Here is a 27,837-nt window from a genome sequence, read left to right on the forward strand (position 1 = left end):
TCTTTAGGGAGAATGTTGTGATTAAAATAAGGGAATATTTAGAAAGTAACTAGACATTCTTAAAAAGTGAGTTTCTGTAGTGAGATTGGTCATGTGGGCATCTCCTGTGTGCCAGTTTGTTCACAGTTGACTTAGAGTTTATAGAGACTTGATGTACATCACTAGGCTTCATGGTAGAGGAGCTATTTTATTCAAGTCCATCCCACACTCCAAAGACAGGAAGAGGTTTGTTTCTATGTTCTATTTCCATGTCTTCTTGATTTTCTTTAGAAGTAGTACAGAAAATATAATATCTGTAACTTTCCCCTAAGACTTCTTATGACATAATTCAATGTAAGGAATTTTATTGAAAACATACTATATAGATTTTTACCACCACACTTTACTCTTTCCATTGTTTAAGCTTGTAAAGGGACCTTTCATACTAGTAAATATCGCTGTTGACATCTCACGGAGGACAGGGAAAGCCTGAGCCTGGGCTGTAAACGCAGAAGCGCTTCTCACGCTTGAACACACACACAAACCAACTGACCTTGCAAAGTCACATCCAGATGTAGTCCAGTGGGCTTGTGTTGGAGCCCAGGATTGTGCATTCCTTGGAATGGTTGGGCAGTGCTAGCTTGGGAGTTGGGCCCAGGTTGAGTAGAGGTCATAGAGCACAGTGAACGGAGTCTCTGGGTTACCTCTGGGTTGCACTCCACTTTCTCACTTGGTAAGAGCCTTAAATAACTGCATTTAATTTATGATTTGTGTTTGACATTAATACTTTGGTGTGCTGTGGTTCATTATTGATTAGAACACTGCCTACTTTCTTTTTAAAATAGCTTTCTAGCTTTAACAATGTTTTGTGACACACACACACACACACACACACAACTACCTACACCTTTAAAAAATGTTTTGCTTTCTTCATTTGTGTTTAGTTTTTGGTGTTTTGACAGTGACAGCCCAGGCAAATCTCAAACTGACTATGTAGTAGAGGCTGGCCTTGAACTCTTGCCTCTACTGCCCATGTGCTGAGATCACAGGCATATGTTACCATGCCCAGTTCACTCTGATAGTTTAAAGGCATATGGTATAGAAATACAAGAACTTAAATTTGATTTTTAGGTAATGTGAGTCATCTGGCATGTATAGAGGTAAGATTACAGAAACTTCTTAAGCAGTGCTTAGCCCTTCTTGTGTTTATTCGTATTTTGATTTTTTTTATATAACAATATATTGCCTAACTATAACTTGGATGCTCACTTTTCACTGGACTTGTTTTATTTAGAAATTAATTTGCTTTGAAAAATCATTAATGGTTCTTAAAAATAATTTAATATTTATAAAGTTTTGGAAGATTCTAAAGAGCTACTCCAAATAATTTTGGTAATTTATAATATCTAAGGTACATTTTTTTTTTTTTCTTTTTCGAGACAGGGTTTCTCTGCATAGCCCTGGCTGTCCTGGAACTCACTCTTTAGACCAGGCTGGCCTCAAACTCAGAGATCCACCTGCCTCTGCCTCCCAAGTGCTGGGATCAAAGGTGTGCACCACCACTGCCCAGCTGAGGTACAGTTTAATAAATTTTACCTCTCCAATTTTTGTGAAGATTTGAAGCTCCTTTTGGGGAGTATTTTGTTACTTTTTTATTTGTTTATTTGTTATTTTAGCTATGTATACCTGTCCTTAATGTATTTTGTCAGGAACCTGTTTTCTGCTTGAATTTTTGTTGTTTTTCATGAGCTTACCAAAAAGCACCAAAAGGCTTGTATTTATGGTAATAGAAACTGAGTATTCACTCAGAAGTTCTCAGAGATACAAGTCAGGGCATGACAATTGTTTTCTACAGAGGCCCAGATGGCAATGTGCTATCTTATATATTATTTTCCCTAAGAAGCCTTGAAAATTAAAACTCGCTGTCAGCTAATACCAGAACGGCTGACCCTGCCTGTACTTGGCCTGTAGGTTGTAGTGTGCCAGTCTCAACCTCTCTAGATGGCAACTGATGAGTCGCTAGTAGATAAATAAGTCCTTCAGCCTAAAACTCACAGGCTGATTTTTCTAGTTTAAAGCAAAATTTGTATATTTAATGAAAGAAGTTATATTCTATTTTTAAGATATAGTTACAGCATGTGTATTTTTATCAGTACATTTCTTGCTAATTTTAAATGCATAGTACCTTGCCAGTATATAATGATTAATAGATTTGTGTGTGTGCGTGCGTGTGCGTGTGTGTGTGTGCTTTTTGCCCACGTTGAGACAGGGTCTTGCTGTGTTGCTCAGACTATTCTGGAGCTCATGTGCTCAAGTGACCACCCCCACCCCCCCAGCTCTCATTTCCAGTCCCTGGGACTACAGATGTATGGCACTGTGCTGAGCTGGATTTTTGCCTTTTAGTTCTTTCAGTCTATTACTCCTTTGAAAGAATAAAGGATATACATTTTCGCTGGTGTTCTAGTATGTGACCTGGATATTCCTAGTATATAAAAGTGCTAGTTCACATTTATCAAGACACTTAGTAATTAACAGATTTTTCTGGTTTCTTTGGACAGCACACTAGGAAAACCTGTTGCAACTGAAACACAGACACCTTGGGAAAGGCTGTTTTTTTGCCAGGCTCCTAAAACCAAAAGTCAGCATGAGCTTGTGTCAGGTGATGGCAAGCAGGGTTTTCAGAAGGACTGGTCCAGCCTTTTTACATTTGCTGCTCTGAATTTGAGCAGTGTAGAAAGTTTTCAGACTTAAAAATCACCCAATACTGATTAATTTCTTGGCTTGTAATTACTTTCTAGAGATATGAAACTAGTTGATAGAAGGCATTTCTGAAAGAAAGCTTATCATAAAGCTATTTAAGAAAGCAAAACAATTTTTAAAACCTTAGGTGCAATGAAATGAGTATTCTGAAGTTTATGAGTTATTAAACACTTGCTATGTTGTACTTCAATAGCTCTTGAGATGGGTTATAGTTTGATGGAGTTTCTTGGGGAAAAAATTAGAACACAAGGTTAGTTTCTCTATCCCCCCCCCCAAGGCTGGTGTTCTAGTATCTGTGTAGAGTCATAGTTGATGCTACATGGATATCTCATCCCCTTCACAGATTTCAGCAAGTTTTACAAATTCAAAAGGAATAAAATGCTTAATAAATTATAGTCTTACTGAGAACAGATAAAGAGTATTATTTGTTAACAGTTCACTACAGCGGTGCTCTATTTTCATAGTCTCAGTCTGCTTTGAGTTGAAAATATTGTTAGATCTTTTTGTTCAAAGAGGAGTTACATACTTAAACTTGGATATCCTTGATTATAGATAGATATTTTCATTTGCCCTTAGAGTTTACTAAGTGTCATTTGAAAGTGTTCAAATGTGGTGGTATGTCATATCCTCAAGTATATATCACTGTGTCTTTAGGGGCTAAACATGTAGTCATAATTGCCTTATCTTTAAAAATTAATTCAAAGTTTTTAATAATAAATCAGTATTCCATATTTATAATGATGTAGCTTATGTAGTATTTAAAAGTAAGAGCCAGTGTTGGTGGCAGGGCGAGGATAAATGACAGTGTTCTCAAGTTCTCTTGATACCTGTGTAACTTTGAAGTTTATTTTCAAGGAATAAGTATGCAAAATGTGGGTAAATAACTTTAAAATTCATTTAAATTTCATATTTATAAAGCTAAGAAAGAGAAAGTTTTTCAATAGTAAATATTTCTTGGTTTTAATTTTCTTGGCTACTGAGATCCTAATGCTAAATTTCTGGTGATGGGTAGTTGTCTCTTTGTCTCTTTAATTATTGGCTTCCAATTCTCTCTCTGCATTGCTGGAAACAACAATCATACAGTCTTGAGTTGGTGACGGGATGCTTTCTTTCACTGAAGCCACAGACACAGCCAACTGATTCAGGAGTGTGTTACAATCAGACTGTGCTTCTGTTAAATTAGAGGACAAAGACCCTCCTTTCTCCCTTCATAGCACATTGACCTTTACAGTGACATTGAACTTTTTTTTCAAAAAGAAGGTATATTTACATTCTTTAAGATTTTAAGAAAATATGAGCTTTTGCCTGGTTTGCCTCTTTCTATAAAGAAATGCGTAAATATTTGGAGAAGTTTTTCATTGGCTTTCAAATTAAAAAAGAATAATTATTTATGAAACAAAAGTTGACCAGTCATACTTTATACTTTAAATACTTTGCAAGTCATTTGTCTTAAATAATTTACTTTATATAATGTGAGCATTTGTGCTAGATGAGTAAATCAATAAGTAAAGCTTTTTTCTGTCTTGAGGATGAATGATAAAACTACTAAGAATTAACAAGTAGGGGTTTTATTTAAAATGTCAACATTTAATGATTTTACAAATTGAAAATGTTTTTTTTCTTGCTAGGATATGTATAAATTGATTCCATTAAAACAAAACTATGTTGGGGTGCTAGAGAGATAGCTCTGGGGTTGAGAGTGCTGGTCCCTCTCGAGAGCAGAGGCCCTGGCTGTGGCTCCTGCCGCCTACACCCACCAGTCACCACAGCTCCAGGTCATCTGGGGCCGCCTTCTGGCCTCCAAAGGCACCTGTGTATGTACGTACACACACACACACACACACACACACACACACAATTTTTAAAGAAGATTTTTTTTTTCTGGGGCTATAATAATTTTTATTAGAAAATAGTTAAAAACTATGAAAATTAATTTGAAAATAATAAAAAATACACTAAAATTTTTTTCACTGGATGACACACAATATTTGCTAGAAGTATATACTTTAATATGGAATCATTATTTAAATGCCTACTTTGCTGACATAAAATTTTATGAATTTTAAAGGCAAATTACTGAATTTCACTGATTCAGTTCTTAATATACTCTAGAGATTTGTAAAACATAATATGCCTTAAATAACTGAGCTATCTTCTTAACTGTTAAAGGCTACAAATGATGTAAACATGCAGGATTTCAGCCCTAGTGGTTGGCTTATTGCCCTTAGTGCTGAGTTACCTGATTCTGCCTGCCTGGCTTCAAGTTTTCAGTGTATTCGCTTTGGAGATCCTAGGTGCACCTTATCATTTTTGGTTCAGTGGAAACATTGATTTTACTGATTGTAGAAAATAAAAAATAAACCAGTCACCTACATAGGCAATTCACTATTAAAATGAAATGTTTTAAATTAAATAGGAAATCTGGCGTATTTTACCACATAAGTATTTATTTTTTTTTTTTAGGAGCATGGACATCAGTATTACATCTGAAGTTAAATTTGTACTATGTATATGTGAAGTTTCTGGATATTGCTCTTAGATAAAAACTTTGTTGAGTTTTACTTAAGAAATTGGTGCTATAGTTATAAGTACGTTGCACTTTTTAGGATGTTGCCTAATTTTTTCTTTGAGAAAGTTGAACCATATGGTGGCTCACAACCATTGTTAACTCCAGTTCTAGGAGATGTGATTCATTATGACCTTTAAATGCTCCAGGTGTGCACAGGTGCACAGGCATACATGCAGGCAGAGCACATATAAACTACATATAAGTGAAACTGGAAGGCACACAGCAGCATGTCTGAACAGTGCTCTGCAGGCTGTTAAGGAGACATGTATTGCTCCTATTTTATATATTTCAAATGGTTTGTGAAGCTTTCTTGTTTTGCTAAATGGCCCATTTTACTTCTCATTTAAATATTGTAATTTCCCATTCACTGTGGTAGCAGTCTCTGATGGACCTGGAAATTGACTAGAAACTAACTGACGATGAATCTGGGGGTCCTATAGAAGTATTTGGACTCACCTTGGTTAGGACATGGATTTTTGGGTTTGTTTTAACAAGGCCTCATGTTCCTCGTCTGTCTTTTCACTCTGCCATCCCACTGGGTAAAAGGCGGGCATCAGTGGTGTATGGCAATTACAGGTCTCCCTTTATCTGAGGAAAGCCTGAACTTTTCCCAACTGCAATTCATCAAACTTACAATTACTGTATCGAGAAGCGTACACATACAGTTAGGCTTTTCATTTAAGCTTTTAATCCCAAACAACATAAACACTTTTGAGAACAAACCAGGTTCTAGCTCATGTTTTAACGCTGCATCTCAATTTTATTCAATCTGATGTCTGCTTAAAAAAAACAAAAAACAAATTCTGAACTGTAAAGCTCATAATTCAAAGGTCTTACACATGGCTATCCCAGTAAATTACGCTTCCAAATGAAACAGACTTTAAAGAAGTTGTGTTTTACAATGCAGAGAGTGGAGGATGCTTTTTATACATTGGTGAGAGAGATCCGACAGTACAGATTGAAAAAAATCAGCAAAGAAGAAAAGACTCCTGGCTGTGTGAAAATTAAAAAATGCGTTATAATGTAATCTGGTAAGTTGAGCATATTCATTCTGGTACAAAGCAGATGTCTTCAGAGGTAACAAAGCGGTCAGAACCACTTAGATGTGGTTCTGCTCTGAGGTATTAAACGATAGAACCTTGTCATTGGTTTCTGTAGTGAGTACATTTATTTTAAGTTTGAGTATATAATTGACACATGTGATGGCTACAGTAGACTGATCTGCATTTCTCATGAGCTTTATTGGCTTCATTAGTTTTAAGTAAGCTAAATATTTGAAACTAATAATTTATTTTTGAGGGAAATCAAGTTTTAAGATAACCAGCGATTTTTAAGTATATATATATATATATATATATATATATATATATATATATATATATATATATATATATGGCTTAGAAGTAGGAAAGGCCTAACAAGCCATACTCCTGTACCCATTTAGAAGCAGCTGTAGGTTCCTGTGCTATGGCTTTGTCTCATTATTAGGTTATTATTGATTTCTCCTGTACAGTGATATGACATCAGCAACAAGTAAATAGCACAGTCTCTTTCTTGTAAATTTAGACAGTGACTTAGACAGTGAGCTCACTGTCAGTATCTCTAAACACATTACTGTGGTCCTTAACACTCTCCCTCTTCTCTAGTCTTTTGAAACTTTATATCTAAAACAACATCATCTTATCCGATTTGTCCGTACACACACGTTCCTTCTGCCTTCCATTTAGCCTTGCCTCTTGTTTGGATCACCAGTATTCCTAGTTTGATTCATCAGCTAACGTGTGATTCCCTTGTCTATAAGAATCTCTACAGTTCCTTAAAATGGCCATTGTGGCTTTGTGTATTTCCAATATACTATTTTTAACTATATGGCTTCCTTTGTTGCATTATGTATCATTCTTTTATTAAACAAAAGAATCCTGAAGAGCTGGGCCTTATGTTTTAGCTTTGTGCCCATTGCATGTTGGGATTCTAGGATATAGGTATTTCCTAGTAAGGATCGAGTGGACTCTGACTTTGCTATCTGAATCAACCCAGGTTATATTTTGTCTAACTCCGCACATTCTTCACTCAGTGAGGTGATAAAGCCTCATGTTGAAGTGTGTGCTCCTTGAGGACGTGAGCAGTCCCAGTGTCTCAGACTCAGAGACTTAGATGCAGAAGCAGTGGTCAACTTGCAGGGACTCTAATGGGATTATGAACTGTTAAAACCTTTGTGACTGGGTAAAGCCATACTTTAGTTTTAGAAACTGTGGTACAATTTAACATTAAAATACAATTTAAAAAGTTAAAGGTTTGAGATAATGGCCATGACCAGATTAAAATGGTAATTTTAACCCTATTCCCCTTTCTTAGATGGCTTTAAAATAGAACAATATTTAGAGAATGTAGTACACTTTACATTGTATTCAAGCAAACATTGAAGCACTCTGCTCTTAATGTCCAAGTTATGCAGTTTGTAGCACTGACTGCTGTAACTGTTAGTAGTGGGTTTTATGAATTGAATCACTAATCATGTAGCACTTTCTACATAAAGAAAAAGTGTATTTTATATTTAAAATTATAGTGAGATAAATATTTAAAGTTTGTATTTGATAGTGATAAGTACATACAAATTAGCTTTTCATCCTAGGAAAGGGATAAGTCTAAACAAAATAATTAGCAAAATATGGGGTGCTACTTTATGAGACTCAGTTCCCAGGTGAGCAAGGAGTCCACTGCCCTTTGTACATTAGCTATGACATTTCTCTAACATCAGAGTCATCTAATTAGAATTAACATAGCTGGAGACTCACATACTGTCAGAACTTGACAAGAGGGTAAGTGCTGTCAAATTCTGTCTTCCTTGTCTCCTAAATGGTTGTGTATTATTCCATCTTAAAAACTGTCTTACAGCTATCTTTCTCAGGATTTTTATTTTCTGCATCATTGTTTTAGTATCATTGGTACTTTCCTTCATTGTAAAAATACTTTGGGGGGGGGGGCAATGAGATGGCTGTCAAGACTGAGGACCTGAGTTTGATCCTTCAGATGCGACGGGAGGAGAGAACCTTAAGTTGTCTTCTGATCTTCATATGTGTGCTATGGCATGACCACAAACAGAAAAATAAATGGATTTTTTTTTTAAAGATGATGAAATAGGGTAGATACCATAATGTGTGATCCAAGGGAGTTGATGATGGATAAGGGAGTTAGGTAAGACTCCATTTCGGGGGAGTATCTGGGAGATAGTTTTCATTAGTGAATATGCTAGTGAAAATATGCGTGCTTGCTGCACAAACATGAACACTGAGTTCAAATCCCTACAATTCAAGAAAATAACCAGCCAGAAAACACCTGTAACCCCCAGTGCTGGGACAGGGGCCAGAAGTAACTGGTGGAGTGAGCTGGTTACCAGCCTAGCTCCAGTTTCACTGCAATACTCTGCCTCATGGGAAGAAGGTGGAGAGTGAGGGAACAGATTCCCAGTGTCCTGCTCTGGCCTCCACTTAAATGTACTGGTCTCCCCCCCAACACTCCACCCCCCACCCACACACACACATGTAGACAAAAGATACTATCCCATTTCAAGTGTCTTATGTCCCTAAGTCGTACAGTGCTGTTGAATTATAGGCACTTTTATTATGTCATTGGAAGAGTTTCCCACTGTGTGTTAAGGATCGCACAGAAGGAAACATCTGTCTCCTGTATCTGTCTGAGTGGACCTCACAATCTAGTTAGGCCTTCACTGTATTGCTTGTTGTATCAGTAATGGATTTCAGGAGGTGAAAAGCACCAATGAGTGCAGATTGGGGTTAGAGGCAATATAAATTTATCCACTCATATTCAAAGAGATGATACTGGCATTATCCAGTTTCTGTTTGTTAAATGTGAGCAAGCTTCATTTCATGTTGTACATTTTCAACAGTACTGGGTGAATGTTTCCTGAATTAGAGATCTGTGTCAAAATGAGTTAACTATAAAAACTTGAAAGAGTAACTTGGAAGAAAGTATATAAGTAGTTATTATTTTGAAATTACAAAATATCTTAGTAATATGGTAAAGGAAAAATCTTGCCACTTAAGACATTCAATTATTTTGAAGATAATGTGTTTAACATAGGGTGCTTAAATACATATTATGCTACTTGCACAATTTATAATACTGAAACAGGTGATTACAAGAGTGAAGGCCCAGCCGGGCGTGGTGGCGCACGCCTTTAATCCCAGCACTCGGGAGGCAGAGGCAGGCGGATTTCTGAGTTCGAGGCCAGCCTGGTCTACAAAGTTAGTGCCAGGACAGCCAGGGCTACACAGAGAAACCCTGTCTCGAAAAAACCAAAAAAAAAAAAAAAAAAGGAGTGAAGGCCCAGCATGCCGTTGCTTTTACCGTGGCTTAGACTGTTGGGTGCTCATTCTCCAGACCCCTCTAGTGTCGAGGTTTGGAAGCATTGGTAGGTTAAGATTCCTTTCAGAACTTCCTACAGGATGAGCACACGAGATGAAGCATGGCCACGTTCTGTTCAGCTTTCCTTTGACGCTAGTGTGAATTTGGGATTGAAGGTCTAAAGCTGGCTCCTGAAGCTCTGCTCCTAGAATGCACTTATCACTCCTGGGGTTAGGAGGTTGGGAATTACTTTGACTGAATCAGTTTTAGTCACAACTCATTTAGGTATTTTACTTTAATGAAACATAGGTGTAGGCTTTAATGACTAATGTTGAATGTTCTTTGAAGACGGGTATTTATAATGACACATTTTGAATAGCTAAATGGTAAAGCAGTAATAAGACAATTTTGGTGGGTGGTCAAGTACACCACTGGTCAGACAATTTCGCTCATCATCAGAGGACAGGGGCATCACAGCTTTTAAGGCACTAATATCTACAGATAATGTGGCTTACTGTCTAAAGTCCAGAAACTTGGGGGACAATTAAGATGTATGGACACCTACCATACATGGAGCAGGCATGGGGAGCTGAGTGGCTAAGTTTGCTAGTAGAGAAACATTAGTGGGAATCAAGGCCTTTTGGGAAAAAGCCATTTGTTAGACTTACATTGTGCATCGCTTACTATGTTGCCTGTTGTGAAAGTCAGAGCTTCCATTTAAATTATCAGCACGCCTGAGCCAGGAAATGGCTCAGTGGTTAGGAGCACCCAGCTAACAGTTGTCAGTAACTCCTGTCCCTGGGGATTTAATGTCTAGTTCCGGCCTCCATTGGGTACTGAACTCACATAGTGCAGACATATATGCCGGCAAAACACTCATACCATAAAATAAAGTTGTTAAAAATGTCAGGTAGTTTGCTTTGAAAGAAAGAGTAACTTGAAAGTATACAAGTAATTATTATTTTGAAATTACTAAATATCAGGCATTTTGTTAGATATTTTAATACCTAAATTTAAATAATAATATAAAAGTCTAAAAACATCAGCTATCCATGAAGAGATATATCCTAAAGAATTCTTAAGCCCATTCGATTGCCAAAATATAACCATAAAACAGAACTACACTCTGAGTACTCAAGCGTCCATTAACAGTGAAAGTCTGTCATCTGAGCATGGCAGGCCATCGCGTATTAACATGTCTTATATATACTTTCTTCTTATATATTTCAGGGTGTTGATGATGCCTTCTATACATTAGTCCGGGAAATTCGAAAACATAAAGAAAAGATGAGCAAAGATGGGAAGAAGAAGAAGAAGAAGTCAAGGACAAGGTGTATAGTTATGTGAATAGTTTGTACTCTTTCTTAAGGCACACTTAAGTGAAAGTGTGATTTTTGTACATTACACTAAATTATTAGCATTTGTTTTAGCATTACCTAATCTTTTTTTTTTCTTCTTCTGTTCGTGCAAACTGTCAGCTTTTATCTTAAATGCTTATTTTAAAAGAACAGTGGAAACCTTCTTTTTTCTAAGTGCCAGTATTCCCTGGGTTTTGGACTTAAACTAGCAATGCCTGTGGAAGAGACTAAAGACCTGAGACTCTGTCTTGGGATTTGGTGCATGCAGTTGATTCCTTGCTAGTTCTCTTACCAACTGTGAGCACTGATGTGAACCAGAATAATGAAGCTTCTGACCATGCCTGCTCTGGGCTCCATCTACTCACCAAATGGAGTCATTAGGCACGCAGCTTCACCTGAGACTGAGGGGTCGCAGACTTAGGCCTCCCTTTGATTCACGTCCAGCATGTCCTAGAGTTTATCATCCTTCAGAAGTGTAGGCAGACTGTTCACAAAGGCTTTCTCTAGCTTTCCACTGCTATTAATCTTGGTCACTCCCTCAAATAGTATATTTTTTCTAGAAAAGGGGAAAAATGGAAAAAAAAAAGGCAATGGAAAATGTTGAAATCCATTCAGTTTCCATGTTAGCTAAATTACTGTAAGATTCCTATAATAGCTTTTCCTGGTAAGGCAGACCCAGTATGAAATAGTAATAACCATTTGGGCTATATTTACATGCTACTAAATTTTTGTAATAATTCAAACAACTTTAGCATATATAAAAAGTTCTCATAAGAATTAAGTACAATTCCCCTTTGTCAGATTGTTCTTATCCTAACTTTCAAGTCTTTTTTGAATTTATGTTGTTGAAAGTAGTTTTAATGGTTGTGAAGCTGAAGATGATCTGAGACAGTTATAGCTTGGCAGATGTTGAGGAGACCAGAGTTGCAGGGTTGGGCCTTACATGAACCTGTGATGAACGCTACTGGGTTTTGTAGCACTGCTGCATTCAATGTTGGCCTACTGGGTTTTGTAGCACTGCTGCATTCAATGTTGGCCACGCATTGTTTGGTCAACATAGGGGATGAGGAGAGTTTGATGGCTTAGTATAATGCATTCTCACCATGTAACAGTCCTACTGACAAATCAAGAAATTTCTTTTGTTTATAATAATAAAAAATTTTTAAAAATTTCGATGTTCGCTTCAAGGTTGAGATTTTGGGGTAGGAGGCTACAACAAGAGTAAATCTTTAAGCAATGTTTTAAAAAGGTTTGAAAATGCAGGTTTGACTAGTCTCTCAACTCTAGCTGAACAAACATTTCCTAAGTACTTCCCAAATCTGATAGGTATTTAAAATTATCTATCTAATGCTTTAAGAATAGATAACAGGAAAAAAATGTCTTCAGTGCACTTAAAGCATCCTTTCCCATAATTGGAAATGAGATGGAAATATCACTGGACTATGAGACTGGATATCTGTCTTTTAGAAGTCTGACTTTAAGCAAATCACTGTCTGCTTGGTTTTGAATCATCTCAAAGTCATTAACCTCCCAGCCGTGTAACATAGTTTACATGTTGACACACCTAGCTGTCAAGCTCAGCACAATCTGTAACTGTTTTACATGGATTAACATCTTCACTGCCAGTCTTGGGCAAATTGTGCAAGAGGTAAAATTTATATTTCAGTATCCATTCTCCCATTTCAGGACTCCCCTCCAACATTATGCTGGCTTTCAGCCTGTCTCCCACATGCCCATCACTTAGTGTAGTTTTAATAATTTCCCCCACTTCAAATTTTGTTTCCACTATGGACAACTTCATGAACTTTGCCCACTAAGGTAGGTACATCAAAGCTGCCCTATGGCTTTCTTCCCCAGGACTTAAAATAACAGACACCTTAGTGGGATTTGAATTAATAGATGGTTTTCAGGGCCACTACAACAATTCAATCTCAATCCTTTGGACTTCATTCCTGCTGCCCAGCCCACTGGTGCCTCAGTAGGAATTTTCAAAATTAGTGTGAACAGACAGAACACAGTCCAGTGGAAGGTGAGCTTAATCTTCATCTAGCCATCATCCTGGTAAGTGATAGATTCTATTGTTTTAATAAATACAGTCTAAAAATGAAAAACACTTTGAAGTTTCAATCATAAAGCTCTCTTTTTAAAAATTTTATTTACTCAACATTTATTCAGTGCTTGTCATATTCTGGGAATTACACTAGGCACTCAGGGTGCAGTGTCTTCAAGAAGAGATACAATCCTTGGCCAGTGGTACGTAGCGTGATCTGTAATACTACTAAATAAGGCATATAGCATATGACTTAGACATAATGAAATACATGATTTGAGTTTTGCAGAGAGGAGTTTAGGTTTATACATTTTTTCCCCCTCAGTTTAGCAAGAATTGTTTGCTGTGAATCCAATGCAACTTTTAAATCAAACTACTTTATATAATTATTTCATTTTTCTAAAGGAACAGAAGTACCCTAAACTATTTTTTTGAAATGTTCTAAACTGTACATATTCATAGAACATTCTTTGGGTGGATTTTAAGTCTTAAAATGCAGTTAGTAATACTAATCATTTCTATTCAGAGGAACAGGTGTACTTCAAAAGCTGCAGTGTATAATCAGATACTTTTAATGTTTCTGGACAATGTGTTAAAGAAGTGGTCATAACCACTATGTAAATTTGAATTGTGTTACACTTTGGTTAACAAAAGGGGAAAGAATCCTAGAAACAAATATGCTATCTAGTTACTGCAGCCTTAAAGTCCTTGTTGAAGTTGAAAAGCAATGCTAAGTTACAGTCATAGGCATTAACATGTTTATGGGAAGAATATAGTAGGCAAATACAATTTGAGTAAATATTTTCAATAGTGAATTTTAGGCTCTACTGACTGAGTCACACTGCATAGGAATTTAGATCTTAACTTTTATAGGTTATCGACCTTTGCCACCATTGCACAATTTTGTCCTAACATACGTACAAGTTCTGTGAGGCATGTCAAAAGTTACAGTTTGCACAGAGTCATCTCATTTTGTATTCCACTGATTTTCCATTTTCCTCAAACATACATATATGCAACACACACACACACTCACACATGAAGGGTTTTTTTTTTTTTTTGGTAGGCAGTAAAAATTTAACTAATTTCCATTTGTTAAAAAGTAGTGATTTCTTGAGAATTATGCAGTCATCTTTTAAACCTAAAAGTTATTTAAAGGTGAATTTATACTCATATGTGTAATACTGGGTAGCATGAATTCTGCATTGAAAAATTGAACAGATAATACCAATAGCTGTAAATTCTGTCAAAACATGAAAATTATTTCTAAAGAAGTACATTAGTTTTCAAAGAACAGTTATTAGATTCAGATTTGTGGTTTAGCTCAATGATTTGGAGTGCCTGTTTGGGATGGTGGTGGGCATTTTAGATGAATTTGGGAAAAATAAAGTTCTGCCAGCTTCAGACCCCTAACCCGCTGAGTGGGCTGTGTGCTGTGTCAGCTCCAGTGCCCCAATACCCCGTTTCATGTCTTCATGTTGAAACACTTCTGCATTTTTATTTGAGTGCCAATTTCTTACTAGTGCTATTTCTTAATGTAACATGTTTACCTGGGATGTATTTTAACTATTTTTGTATAGTGTAAACTGAAACATGCACATTTTGTACATTGTGCTTGCCTTCCTTCCATTCCTTTTCTTTCTGTTGTTTTGGTTTGTTTGTTTGTTTGTTTGTTTGTTTGTTTGTTATGGGACATATGCAGTGTGATCCAGTTGTTTTCCATCCTTTGGTTGCGCTGACCTAGGGAATGTTGGTCATATCAAACATTAAATTTAAAAGTGACCACTCTTAATTAACTTTTAAATGTTTATAGGAGTACGTGCTGTGACGTGATCTGAAATTTGTAATATTTTTGTCATGAACCGTACTGCTCCTAATCATTGTAATGTAATAAAAATAGTTATGGTGACTATGAAGTGTGTAATTATGTAGTTTTAATTGTGGTTAAGGCTCAATTTTGGAGCCTCACATGTTCATTAGGCAAGTACTTCACACTGAGCCTCATCCCCATCCTGGCTATAGGTATTTCTTGGTGGAAATGTCTGCTTGGTAGTTGATACAGAATCCTTTAAGATTTTAAGATTTATTCGTTTATTTATTTATTTATATGAGTACACTGTCTGTGTTCAGACACACCAGAAGAGGACATCAGACCCCATTACAGATGGTTGTAAGCCACCATATGGTTGCTGGGAATTAAACTCGGGACCTCTGGAAGAGCAATCAGTGCTCTTAACCACTGAGCCATCTCTCCAGCCTGATACAAAATCCTATAAGCAACACTTCTTGCAGCTTTTAAGATAGAAATGTTATTTACAATGTTGCTAAGAACACTACATAAACATTTAAGAGTTTGCTTAAACTTACAGTCCTGCCTGGGTTAGGTCCACTGCCACATGGACTCCGTTACAGGTAGACAGAAAATATCCCAGCTTTAATGGCAGAAATAGAGGAACATTACAACGCCTCATAAAAGCTACTTGAAGTGATTCAGAACTTAAGGCAGGCCAGCAGCACAAAGAATAATGGGAATAATAGCTACACAATGCTAGTCACCCACTGAGCTTCTCAAGATAGAAGTTACCTTCACATGTCTTATTTTTTTACTGCATTTAAATCATTTTGAGGTGTCTGTAGAGAGCCTTGAATATGCACTTTAGTATACTAGATGGGGTAACAAAACAATAAAAACCAAAGACACTCCAGAAGCTAAAGGGCAAGCCTGTCAGACACCATTCGCTAGTGACAATCTCATCAGTAAATGAAGAAATGGACTAAGAAATTGGCTATAACATGTTTAAAAATTAGGTATATTTTCTTTCAAAATTATATTATCATGAAAGGTACTAAAGTTACTATTTCAGTAATAAAAGGATTATGTGCAAAGATCTCAGTATCAATAAGGTTGAAACCTATTTCAGTACAGTAGGGCAACTCATTTTTAAAAAAAAAAAACATGTATCTCGCTCTTTTAAACTGAATTATTTTTTAATAGTTGGTACAGGCAAACAGCCAGGACTGATTGTCAGCTCGACTGGTGGCAATGATGGGTCAGACTTTGGTATCGGAATAGTAACGTTGCTTCATAGCTCTGTATTTCCTAAGGAAGTACAAGGCCTCTAGCTCCTTCATTACAAATTCTCCTCGTGCAATAAGTTCTTTGATCTTCTCTGGGTCCTTCACATCCTTGTTTTTAAGGAAAACGTTCTTCAAACGCCTTTTAAAATAGTCTGCTCCTTTTGGATAGTCCCGTCCAAGATACAGCAGCTTTAAAAAGAGAGATGCGTTTCTAAGCAATCCATCCATGTTATATAACAACATTTATAAAGCTGGCAGCATAAATTACTTACATTTTTATAAAGAGTCAGTACTTCTCCTCGTAACGAATTGGCCATTTCCGCTTAACATGGAATTAATCCACTTTTATACATGACATACCTAAAAGAAAAGGAAGATTTTCTTTTTTTGCAAATAACTGCATTGCAAATCTTAAAGAACCAGAGATCTTACCATTGGTGAGCTGGCTTTTCATTTTTGTGTACAGACATGCACTTGCCAGTGTGCATTTGGAGCTCATGACCTCAGATGTCAGTCCTTTCCACGGGTCTTAGTTGTTGCTGCAAACAGCTGGCACTTCCTTCACTTAGGGATTCCCCTACCTCTCATCCCCCTGTATGTACACTGGGATTACAAACTTGCAGGTCTACAGGATCCTCTTGTTTGTGCAAGTGCTTTGCCATTAAGTCTTCTTATCCCCCCAAATGGTTATTTGTACTGAGAGCTGTTTTATTGAGGCACTGGGGTAACATCACTTTTCTAAGCCTAATTTCCTTACCAAAAGTAAAGCTGTCTGCCCTGCTCTCAAGGCTTGGCTTGATTATTTGGAAGAAACTAAGAGTCCAAATCTAGAAGAGTATTCTTGGAGGAAATTTTAAAACTAAAATAAATTGGGTTGTTAGATCAAGATCAAGAAGGTTGGTCCTTAAGGAGAATGCACAGTAAGAGGCAGCGGCAAAGGGAGCACTTGGAAAGGTTCCACGGGAGGCAGAGCAGACAGCATCCATGCTGCTGGCCATGCTTTTGACTTAGTGCTTTAGGTGCCAAGGAGAAGGAGAGGCCTCGTTAGACCAAACCTAAAAAAGATTCCCACTGTGTTCCATCCAGTATGGCTGATGGTAGCTTTGATCACCCGATTACAGTACTTGCTATCACTCTCCACTGTGAGATTATTTCTTCCCAAAAACCTCGTTCATGTAGTGGGTTTATAAACCAGCACACGGATGGGGTATTTTAGGAAGTAAGATGTACTCGAAAAGTATCTCTCAATCTTCCTAGTTCTGTGACCCCTTAATATAGTTCCTCACGGTGTAGTGATTCCCCAACCATAACATTTCACTGTTACTTTGTAACTGTAATGTTGGTACTGTTATAAATCATAAACATCTGGTAAGCAGATGGTCTTAGGTCACCCCTGTGAGGATCATTTTGACCCCAAAGGGGTCATGACCCAGGGGTTGAGAAATACAGTAGTAGAAGCACTACAAATGGAACTGCCCATTTGGCAGTAAATGCCACCTAGTAAAGGTGTGCACCTATAGACTTGAGTGTTGTGTGCATGTGTGTGGGTTTTAGTGACCTTTCTATAATCTGGTAATAGCTAGTTCCCATATTACAGAATTTATTTTTATTTTAGCTTCCTGTCAGTAATTCTAAAACTCATGTCCAACAGCAAAGAAGCTGGTTCCTACTAGCCTCAATAATTGACTTTTTTGGATCATCACTTCTACTAGAACCAAATTCTTACCACTGTCACCACCTAGTACCTTCCCTCCCAGATCCCACTCTTTCCTGGAAAGCTCACCCTGTCCTGCCTCCAACAACCTGTGCCACTACCCTCTCCACCCAATCAGTGTCCTCTTCTGCTAGGCTGCTGTCACAAACCACTTTTGCCTGAGACCTGTTTCCTTTGTTTTGAATTCTTAAGGTCTCCCAGCCCTTCATCCTGTCCCTATGGCTGCTGCCTTTGCTTAGAGCCAGCCACCTAATATCTTTTGGGCTGAATTATTCAGGAAAAACAAATTTTCAAAGTAGATTATTTTTAAAGATGAATTAAAGGTTATTTTACACTTAACTAGCAGAAAATGGAGATTCTTAAAATTCGTCTAAAAATTATTGTGTTGAGCTGGATGGAAGCTGAGGCAGGGGAAGACCCTTAGTTCAAGGAGAGCTGATTGAAGTTACATGTGGCACCCTGTCACTAATACTGAGAATTGTGACTGGTGTTGCATTTAGTGTCGAAGTGTACAGATCCTAGTTGATTCTGCTTGCTTCCTCTTGAGAAGGGCAGTGTCCACTGAGGTTTACTAGGGTTGGCTTCCTCTTGAGAAGGGCAGTGTCCACTGAGGTTTGCTCGGGTTGACTCCCTCTTGAGAAGGGCAGTGTCCACTGAGGTTTGCTCGGGTTGACTCAGAGTCACTCGTGGTCTCCAGCTTCCAGAGTCTTAGACTGCCATAACCATCTCTCTCTTTTCTCTTTTAATTTCATGGTTTTTTCCCCTGAAGATTTAGTGTAATACTGAAAGGTAATTTAACAGGTGTGTTTAACCAATAATATTAACAGTGGGAGTAGGGAGAGAGGGGAGGAGTAATACAATACCAGGATGGTGTACCTTGTTGAAGAATGACTTAAAACTATGTGGCTTGAAATTATTATATAGATAAAATTTGGCATTTGTAACTTGTGAAAGCTTTTAGAGACCTGGCTTAGTTCTCCTTCCCGATAGCTTTTTCCACAGATTATGAGTAATAAAAGCTTCGCCTACCCCCTACCCCATGCAGTTTGATGTTAATTTATGATACAGTTGATTTTCAGGAATTTTTAGTTTATTTTTGCTGCTGGGAAAAACCTTTAGTTTGCAAACTAGAAAACAACTTAATTGCTGCAGAGACCTGCATGAAGTCTTGGAAGTTATCAAAGTTGGATGAGTGCATGGCTCGAAATCACCGGCTATTCCAGGAACATGGCTATGTGCAAGGAGGAGCGGTAGTCTTTTCTCCCTGGGGCCTTTGAGGAAAGGAATGATGGCGTTGTCATTTTAGTAGGACACTATTATTTTCTAATAAGGGCTTGATGCCCAATGATGTTATTCTGCCCCATGATGTTCAAGTGGCAAAAAAAAAGCTGAAGGAAATGGAGACGGCAGTGTATTGTTTCAGCGGTCTAGTGAACTGGACTCAGTATTCCTTCAGACTGTACTGGAAAACTGTCCTGTCAGATTTCCCCGTACCAGAGGTTGTGCGACCAGAGAGGAAACTGTCATATGCCTTTAGATGGTACAGGTACATGACAGGAGAGAAAGTACAACCCGTGTCAACATGAAGAGATGCCAGAAAGCAGCCCTCTTATTACTCACAAATCCTGCCCAGGGACTAGAGGACATCAAAACTCAAAAAAGCATGCACAGAGTCTTGCATCATGGGATCTAACACATCTCTATTAGTTTTCCTTTTAGGAGAGAAGTTGATAATGACACAGTGATTTTGAGTAAGGCCATTCCTCCTGAGTCACCATGTTAATTACTGTACTTCCACACCACATCCTAGTTTAGACTGAGGTTTTCTGTCACTGAACACTAGTAGTTGCTTTGTTGAATAATTCAAAACAAAGCCTAAGATAAAACAAATTTGAATTTATATGCAGTAGGTGTTAAGTTTCTATCTCATTACCAAGGTTCGGAGGGCAGTATGGTCTTAAGTGTTGTGCAACCAATGACCTTAACCCACAAAAACTAGCTGTCAGTTCTACTGAACAGAACATTTAGTTTATGTAAGGGACAGAGCGTGGGTACTCTATCTTGGGAAGCTGGGGTTGGGTAAAAGAACTGTCTCCTTTCCTCTACGTCTGAAGTGCCTTTTCTTATGGGGAAGGGCTGAAATTCTGCAGGCTGCCACAACAGTACAGCACTCGGTGACCTTGGGACAACAATGGCTTGCTGGTTCTTAGAGGTCACTTTAAACTAGTGTGTGAGCAGCTCTTGAGAAGGGCGTATGCTTTGCATAGAAACTAAACTCCCACGATCAGTGAAGAATCTGTACTACCTTAATCTCAAGGTAGCGACCCTCTTGGAGCTCGCCTTTGTGGCCAGATGACTCCCTGGGGGACCCGCCCAGAACCAATGGCTTCACCTAGTCGTGAGCTGGCGCCATTCCTTCCCCAGATCCCCCGGGAAGGGCTCGTCCAGACGCAAAAGAAGCGAGGAAGAAACCTCTTTACAAGTCTGGCCGTGGCGGCCCTCGGCTATGACCCCAGCTCTCAGGAGGAAGCTGAGGGATGCCCGCGAGTTCCAGGTCAGCCTGCGTTACAGTGTGAGACGCAGCGCTCCCCACGCCCGGAAGCCCTCGCCTAAGGCATACTTCACCACCAGCAGGTCTGGGGTCCGGACGACAGCTTGCTCAGACCGCCACACTCCAGCGCTTTGCGGCACCACGGCCGTAAATGCTCCGACCGTCTGCCGGAAGTAGGCGGAGCTGAGAGACGGGGGTGGGCTCAGGGTGGGACTACAGGCAGAAGTGTATGGGACTCGAGGCCGCTTTCTTTGCTGGGGCGGGGCATCAGGCGGAAGTGGGCAGGATTAGGTAAAAGCCGCGATGTGGGCGTACCTTATGTGGGAAGTGTGGCTTGTGTAACCAGTCTACGACTTGGGCAGGACTCACCGGAAGACTACAGTGCGATTGCGCAGGCTGTCCTTCGCAAAGCACTGTGAGTTGTGAGTGGGCGTGGCCTGTCGTCTTGACAACCGTGAGCGTTCCTGCTCTGCCAAGTTCACTTTTCCCTAGGCAAAGTTCCTGCTTCTGTCATGGTAAGCCAGGAAAGTGAGGGAGACAGGAAAGGGGCAAGTGCGGATTCCACTTCAGCGCTGTCGAGGGAGGGCAGGCAGGCAGGCGCAGTGCGATCCAGAGGTGGCGAGATCCAGATCTTTGCAGTGACCAAACTTTACTAGCTTCCGGTGATGTACATTCCCACTTTGGCTCTGACTGCAACTTGTCAGAAAAGTTTTCATTCCAACGCAGAACAATATGGAGCTAATTTTGTGTGTTGTTTCCCATTCTTCATCAAGAGATCATTTATTATCACACTCGTTGAGGGGAGATTCAGAGTGCATTATTTGTGTTTGCTGGCTGGAAGCCAGAGACACACAAAGGAGAATATGACAGCCCTCCTGCTCTGTCAGTTAAGCAGAGTATCAGACACAAGCTTTACCAAGGTAACAGCTGGTGTATCTAAAGCGGAGTAAACAAGCTATTAAGGGTGGGAGAGAAGAAAAGAGTGGTGCTTTTCAGGCTTTTAAAAGATATAAGTATGTATTTTCTGTAAGTGGTGGGAAGAAATGGGTAGTGAAGGCCTCCCCTGGCAAGACCTCCAATGGGTCATAAGCCAAGTTAAGACTGCTGGCAAATTACAAGAACAAGCACTTATTTGCTACATCGAAAGGTAGACTTAATTTCTTTTTTCCTATCTGCATAGCACTGTTTCTCAAAGACTTCCAAGCCATTTGGGGCATTTATTTAAAATGTAGATTCCAGGAGGTCACAACTTCAAACCTAACTGTATCATGGGGCTTCCAGGAAACAAAGTACCATAAACATGTTTGCTTAAACAGCAGAAACTGCTTACCTCACCGCTCTGGAGACTGAACATCTGGGGTCAGGGTGTCAGCATAGGGGCAGGGATTTATTCAGATCTCTCTTCTACTTCTAAATAGTTCTTTAGTGTGTAGCAGTGTAAACTCTTTTTTTTTCATATGATGTTTATTTTCTTCATGAGGGTCTGTATCCAAGATTCCTCTTTGTAACCTGTACCAGCCGTATTGAGCCAGAGGCCTGTCCAGTTCCAGTATCAGCTCTTCTTAATTTGGTGAAATAATTACAGACCCTTTTCATAAGCAGGTCAAACGCTAACACAAGAAGTTAAGATTTTAGTATATGAATTTGAAAATGCATAATTCAACCTCAATCTAAGGAAGTATACAATGCAGGAAGGGAAGCAACTATACTGTAAGTCCAAGAGGACAACTTTCTCAAAAAGCTTGTCAGGACATCCTTTGCCACTTGAATGTTGAAAAGTTTTACTACTGATGGCTCTTATGTTTATGTGAAGGATAAAGATAGGAGTTTCCCCACACCTATTTCATGTTAGAAATACTAGTGAGGGATAAAAAATGTGCCCATCATCTTTAGGATATGCTATTTGAGAGGGATATTTACATAACCTGCCATACAGTATTTGTTTCAAGATGGAAATATGTTAACAATGTGTCAGGGAATACTACAGCCAGGATAAAAACTATTTGTAAAAATCACATGAGAGCAAAGCCTCCCTTGTCGCTCTCTCCCTGATGAATATTTGTGGAGAAAATCTCTGAAATGTGTGCACCTTGCAGGAAGATGTGTTCTAAATCTCATTTACTGTGTGCCAAATTTGGCCCTGGCATTTTAGAATGATGTTCCCATGGCTTGAACCAGCCCTTCCTATGCGTAGCTCTTCAGATATGTAAACTGTGTAATTTATACTCACATGGCCTCTTACAGATTCTTTACCAGAGAGCTGATGGGCACACAGGCCTGCTCAGGAATTTACGAATAGTATCGCCGGAAATACCTGTGCTTGTAAATCAGTATTGAAGGACAGAGCTTTCCAAAAAGAGCAGACTGACTGTAAAACATGAGGCTGGGCAGCCTTCACTTCGTTAATTGGCAAACTTGAAGAAACGGATTCCCTCCCCATTTAAAAAAAAAACAAAACTATCAACCTTATGTAATAGAAAGGTTTCTTTTAGACAAATTTGCTACATCTGCAAATTTGAAATAGTACCAATAGTCAGTAATGCGTGGAGATTTAGGGAATCTTTTCAACCAGTCCTTTTTTAGCTTGCTCTCCTATCATTAGACTCTTTGATATAGGAAATAGTATTGACTACCTCAAAAAAGATGCTTCGTGAGAAATCTTGTGGGTTTTTTTGCCTGTGTTTTCAGTTTGCTCTGATTTATTTCTTTCTTTCTTTCTTTCTTTCTTTCTTTCTTTCTTTCTTTCTTTTTTTCTTTTCTTTTTTTTGGTTTTTCGAGACAGGGTTTCTCTGTGTAGCCCTGGCTGTCCTGGAACTCACTTTGTAGACCAGGCTGGCCTCGAACTCAGAAATCCACCTGCCTCTGCCTCCCGAGTGCTGGGATTAAAGGCGTGCGCCACCATGCCCAGCTCTGACTTCTTTTTATAGTATCTTTTCAGTTTAAGGTAGCCAAAGAGTCACAGAAAAGTTTCAGTGGAGGCACAAAGGAAATTCCCTTGGGCTCTTCTCTAGCTTCTCCTAATTAATGTACTTTGTGATGCTCTGTTGAAAGTATCTGAATACTGTTTTAAAATGTGTCAATTCTTTTGTTTCCCAACTTTTTAGGCTCCCAAATCAAAAAAGGTATGTAGAAATTATGTTTTCAAAATAAATAGTTTTATGAACATACTGTACAAATGAATATCTTTTGGAATTTTATAATAATTTTCTAGTTAGTTATAGTTTACTGAATTTGCTACTCACCTTTTAGATAATAATGTTATTTACATCATTGGATAATTCTTCATAGTTACAGATGTGTTTCCCATTTGATGATATTTCTAGTTTGAAAACATACGTTATAGATCGCATTTAGTGCTGACCAGTGTCTGGCTTTGAGGCTTCACCTTTTTCTTCTACTGTAGAATATGTTAGGTTAGTCCTTCCTTTTATCTATTTCAGATAAACATAAGCCATAGTTACAGACCTCCTGTGACTAAAACAGGACCTTCAGCTAGCACACTTGTGGTTTTCTGCTTTTGTTTGTACAGTGTACAAACTGAGGTTGAATAAAGGAGATGCTACCCTTATGTCTGGGAGATCTTTTTCTCCTCTTTGCTTTGTAGATTGATAACTTTAAAGCAGATATTTTAATCTCCTAATTACAGGCCATATTTAGCCTACCAACAGATTATGTTTTACTTGAAAAAAAATTCTTTATTTCTTCTTCTTTTTTTTTTTAATGTCAGTTCTTTAAGTGTGCCATAGTATCTCACACTTGTAATCCCAGCTTGTAGGAGGTTAAAGTAGGGAGATCATGAGTTTGAGGCTAGCTTGGGCCCAAAACAACAACAAAACCCCTCATACATGGCCAGTCCAGTCCCCTCCCAAAGGTGTAATAACACAATTAAAAAGCAATTACCAAAGACATTTGATTTGTTCTGGTCATGACATATGGAAAGCAATCACATTGGTCCTGAGGTCCTATAAAGCAGTGTCTGTAGAGCTCAGCAGAAGCCACCTGCAGGAATGTAAAAGGCATGTTGATCTTTCCACCGTCCTGTCTGTGGTCAGAACCTGGTCTCTGTTGCCTCCCCGACCGCAGCAGAGGCTTTTTATTTATTTTTTAATCTCAGTGGTCTGTTCTCCATAAATCCCACCACCCTCTCTTGAAAAATCATTACATTCAGCCCTCCTACACTATGGTTTCTGCATCCATGGGTTAAACCAAACATAGAATTGTCTCAGAAGAATGACCAGAATGCTGGACATGGTGGTGCTTTCTTGTGATCCCAGTGGCAGAAGGACCACAAGTTCTAATGCAGCCTCAGCTACACAGTGGCCTTATCTCAACAACAACAACAAAGATAATGGGTGTTAGAGAGATGGTGCTATGGTTAAGAGCACTTGCTGCTCTTGAAGAGGACCTGGTTCCCAGCATCCACATGGTGGCTCTCGATTGTATGCCTCTAGTTCCAGGGGATCCAACACCTCTGTGAGCACCAGGCATACATTCAGACAAACACTTATTCACATACAATTTTTTAAATAAATGTGGTAATACGGAGCATGCCCCGTGTATCTCGGAAATCCAGAAGAAACACTTTGGAATGTTTGGGTGATAAAGATTTGTAAAATCACAACTGCAGTGACTATGTCAGACTTTACCATGAAGCAATTCCTGAAGCAGTAAATATGGCTGCTGCCGAGGTCCGGAATGGTAGAGTTTAATGTGTAAGAGAGGATATATGTAGGTTGCCTGCAAATACTGTGGCTTTATGTATGGATTTGAGTATGTGGAATTTGCCTTGCCTAGGGTCCTGTAACTAGTGTCTGGGGCATGCTAAGGAGTCACTGTCTGCTCTGTGGGTTCTCAACACATCTGCAAATGTGCTTTGGTTGTAAGTCTTGGATCATATCGCATATGTACATGTTTGAGTTTTATAGACATGTCAAGGCACACAACGTGTTGGCCAGAGGACTACTTACGGGAATCCGTTCTTTCTTCCTACCCTGTGAGCCCTGGAGATTGAACTGAGATTGTCAGCCTTGGCAACAAGTGCCTTTACCTCCTGAGCCACCTTGCTGGCCTGATGTTATTTACTTTCAGCCTGTGAGCTATCCAGGAGCATGTCATCTGGGGATTGAACCTAGGGCCTTGTGTGCGCCAGGCAAATCCTCTACCACTAAGTTGTAGTCTCCAGCCCATATCACATTTATTTTTGTGTCCGTAACATTTAGTGCAGTGCCTGATCTATTATTGAAATTGAATCAATGTTTGTTGAATAAATGTGTGGAAGCCCCTGAATTCTAGTCAAGCCATTTGGGCTCTTGATAGTTCAGAAGAGATGCTTCTATGAGTGTGTTGTGTGCGGTCTGTGTTCATGTGGCCCTTACTAGGATGCATTGCCTTGCTCTCTCCACCTCAGCAGGAGCTCCAGCCTTCTACTCCATCACCTGCTTCCTGACTCCTCTGTGCAGTCTTCCCAGAGCCCCCTGAGTTTGCTGTTCTTCCAGCTCCCTAACTTGCGACCGCATTACCCTCTTCTTACATGCCTTCTCCTGAATGTAAAGTCTTTGAACACAAGTTGGACTACCAGTTGCTTTGTAGACTTGATCCCTGTAACTGAAAATAATCTCTCCTCCCTCCAAACTTGCAAAATAACTGAAAGCCTGTTGGTCACGGAAATGTCTTTGATGTTGATGGTCTGCCATTGTGGCTGTGTTATGGACTTCTACAGATTGGAAGCTCAAAGCTTACTTCAGTCACACATTCTTGCCAGTGTCATCTCCGCTGTGGAGTGTTGGGTGTGATTGTTTTTTCTTTCTTTCTTTTTTTTTTTTCCAGACTAATCCATGTAGTACCCAGAGTCTGTGCTGCCACGAATTAGCTGTCTTGTCTATTGAATTTACTGTACATAGAATTTGGTTTCATAAAAATCAATAATTGTTTTCGTAATTGGTATTTTTTAAGATTTATCTTTAAAATGTAGGTATCCTAGTGCAGGCTTGTGTGATTTTTATCTGCCACCATGAGGGCCTGAAGAAGCCAGAAGCAGGCACTGAGTCCCCTGGGGCTAGAGTTGCAGGTGGTTGTGAGCTGCCTGGCATGGGCCCTGGTAAGAGCAGTAAGTGCTCTCACCTGCCCAGCCATCTCTCCAGCAGCTCATGACTGCTGTTTGGAGAGGCATTCTTAAGTCACGTGGGAGCACGCTGACATCCTTTTTAACGTTGTGGTCTTTGTTAAGGCTCCCAGTAAGAAAAAGATGACCAAAGCTGAGCGACTGCGGCTGATGCAGGAGGAGGAGGAGAGACGCCTGAAGGAGGAAGGTACTGAGTGCCAGGCTGGATCTCATAGCTCAGAGCATTAGCCACGGGTTCACACCCACACAACCACTCGGCATTTCAACAGGCTTTAATTTTATCAAGGATTCCTACTACTTAGAGCAGACCACCAGTGCACACAGCCACTTCTGAGTGTGCACTGAAGTCATGCTGCTGCCAGATAGAGTTCAGAGCTCAGTACAATTCTGCTGATCTTTTGATTTTTTTTTTTTTTTTTTTTTTTTGCCCCACACAATATTTGGGCCGTATTTAAATTAGCCAAAAAAAACAAAAACAAAAACATCATTGCTTCTGAGAAATTCAAATTCAGGAGATCAGCCCATGTTTTTGTCTGCTGATTTTATCTGGCCTACCTCAAAGTGTTTATAATCTACTGATGAAAACAGGCACATTGGTGCCGACTGTGTGGTAAGTGTCCTGAACCTAAAATTTATTAATGATGAAAAGCACACACTAGCAAAAGCTAAATACAACAGCCTGACTTGTTTTTTAACCCTGGGTTTGTTTGTTTTTTTTAAAAAAGGTTTATGCTGTTTATTTTTGGTTATGTGTGTGTTGTGTGTCTGAACATGGGTATGCACAAGTGAGTTCAGGTGCCCCTGGGGGCCAGAGGCGTTGGGCTCCTCTGGATCTGGGTACAGGAAGTTGTGAACTACACGATGTGGGTGCTAAGAACTAAATCTGTGTGGATCGTCTGTGAGAACACTGCATGTTTTAACTTCCTGAACCTAGTTTCTCAGTGTTTAACAATATATCTTTGCTAGTTAAAGTAGAAATCCCATTCACTAATATTAAACAGTAATAAAAAGAATCGGCAAATCACATCACTAGAAAGTGCTTTGTAAAGACTGGGTGGCCCTGGAGGTTACAGTTATTAGAATTCAGTATCTGTAGATTTATATTCAGGGGTTTTAAGGACTCCGTTGACTTTTAATGTCTATTTGCCTTTTGTAAATAATAAAGCACATTATGTTGTTTGCTAATCGACTTTTATAGGGTTGTTTTTTTATTGAGGGACACTCATGCTTTGCCATGCATGTAGAAGTCAGAAGACATGTGTGAGTCCTCTTCTTTACAGGTGGGATCTGGG

General features: G+C 39.1%; 3 protein-coding genes across 9 annotated transcripts in view; 2 read left to right on the plus strand and 1 right to left on the minus strand.

The window, feature by feature from the left end:
* The window catches only part of Kras (KRas proto-oncogene, GTPase), a 33,564-nt gene extending 18,567 nt beyond the window's left edge, over positions 1-14,997 (plus strand). The window contains exons 5-7 of one of the 3 annotated variants that reach the window (XM_029478156.2): positions 6,216-6,331; position 8,127; positions 10,904-14,997. In XM_029478156.2, the coding sequence (XP_029334016.1) occupies positions 6,216-6,331; position 8,127; positions 10,904-11,020 (234 nt within the window). In that variant the 3' untranslated portion in view covers positions 11,021-14,997. Of the gene's footprint in view, positions 1-6,215; positions 6,340-8,126; positions 8,128-10,903 lie in introns of all 3 variants that reach the window. The other 2 variants (XM_021164782.3, XM_021164783.2) reach the window with 2 other exon arrangements.
* A 1,053-nt stretch (positions 14,998-16,050) lies between these two features.
* On the minus strand, positions 16,051-20,617 carry Etfrf1 (electron transfer flavoprotein regulatory factor 1). 4 transcript variants are annotated; one of them, XM_029478157.2, is made up of 3 exons: positions 20,266-20,617; positions 16,432-16,519; positions 16,051-16,348 (listed from the first exon to the last, which is right to left on the minus strand). In XM_029478157.2, the coding sequence occupies exons 2-3, from the start codon at positions 16,474-16,476 to the stop codon at positions 16,133-16,135; spliced, it is 261 nt and encodes an 86-aa protein (XP_029334017.1). In that variant the 5' UTR covers positions 16,477-16,519; positions 20,266-20,617; the 3' UTR covers positions 16,051-16,132. The 4 variants fall into 4 exon arrangements, with proteins under 4 accessions (XP_029334017.1, XP_021020015.1, XP_085695905.1 ...); XM_021164356.3 differs by having other exon boundaries at positions 20,494-20,614; XM_085839779.1 differs by having other exon boundaries at positions 20,179-20,486.
* A 141-nt stretch (positions 20,618-20,758) lies between these two features.
* The window catches only part of Dnai7 (dynein axonemal intermediate chain 7), a 38,534-nt gene continuing 31,455 nt past the window's right edge, over positions 20,759-27,837 (plus strand). The window contains exons 1-3 of one of the 2 annotated variants that reach the window (XM_021164352.3): positions 20,759-20,939; positions 23,529-23,546; positions 26,651-26,732. In XM_021164352.3, the coding sequence (XP_021020011.1) occupies positions 20,937-20,939; positions 23,529-23,546; positions 26,651-26,732 (103 nt within the window). In that variant the 5' untranslated portion in view covers positions 20,759-20,936. The remainder of the gene's footprint in view (positions 20,940-23,528; positions 23,547-26,650; positions 26,733-27,837) is intronic. The other variant, XM_021164350.3, reaches the window with a different exon arrangement.

The sequence above is a fragment of the Mus caroli genome, unplaced genomic scaffold (genome assembly GCF_978045245.1).
Source record: "Mus caroli unplaced genomic scaffold, Mus_caroli_1 scaffold_7, whole genome shotgun sequence".
NCBI classification, from domain to species: Eukaryota; Metazoa; Chordata; class Mammalia; order Rodentia; family Muridae; genus Mus; species Mus caroli.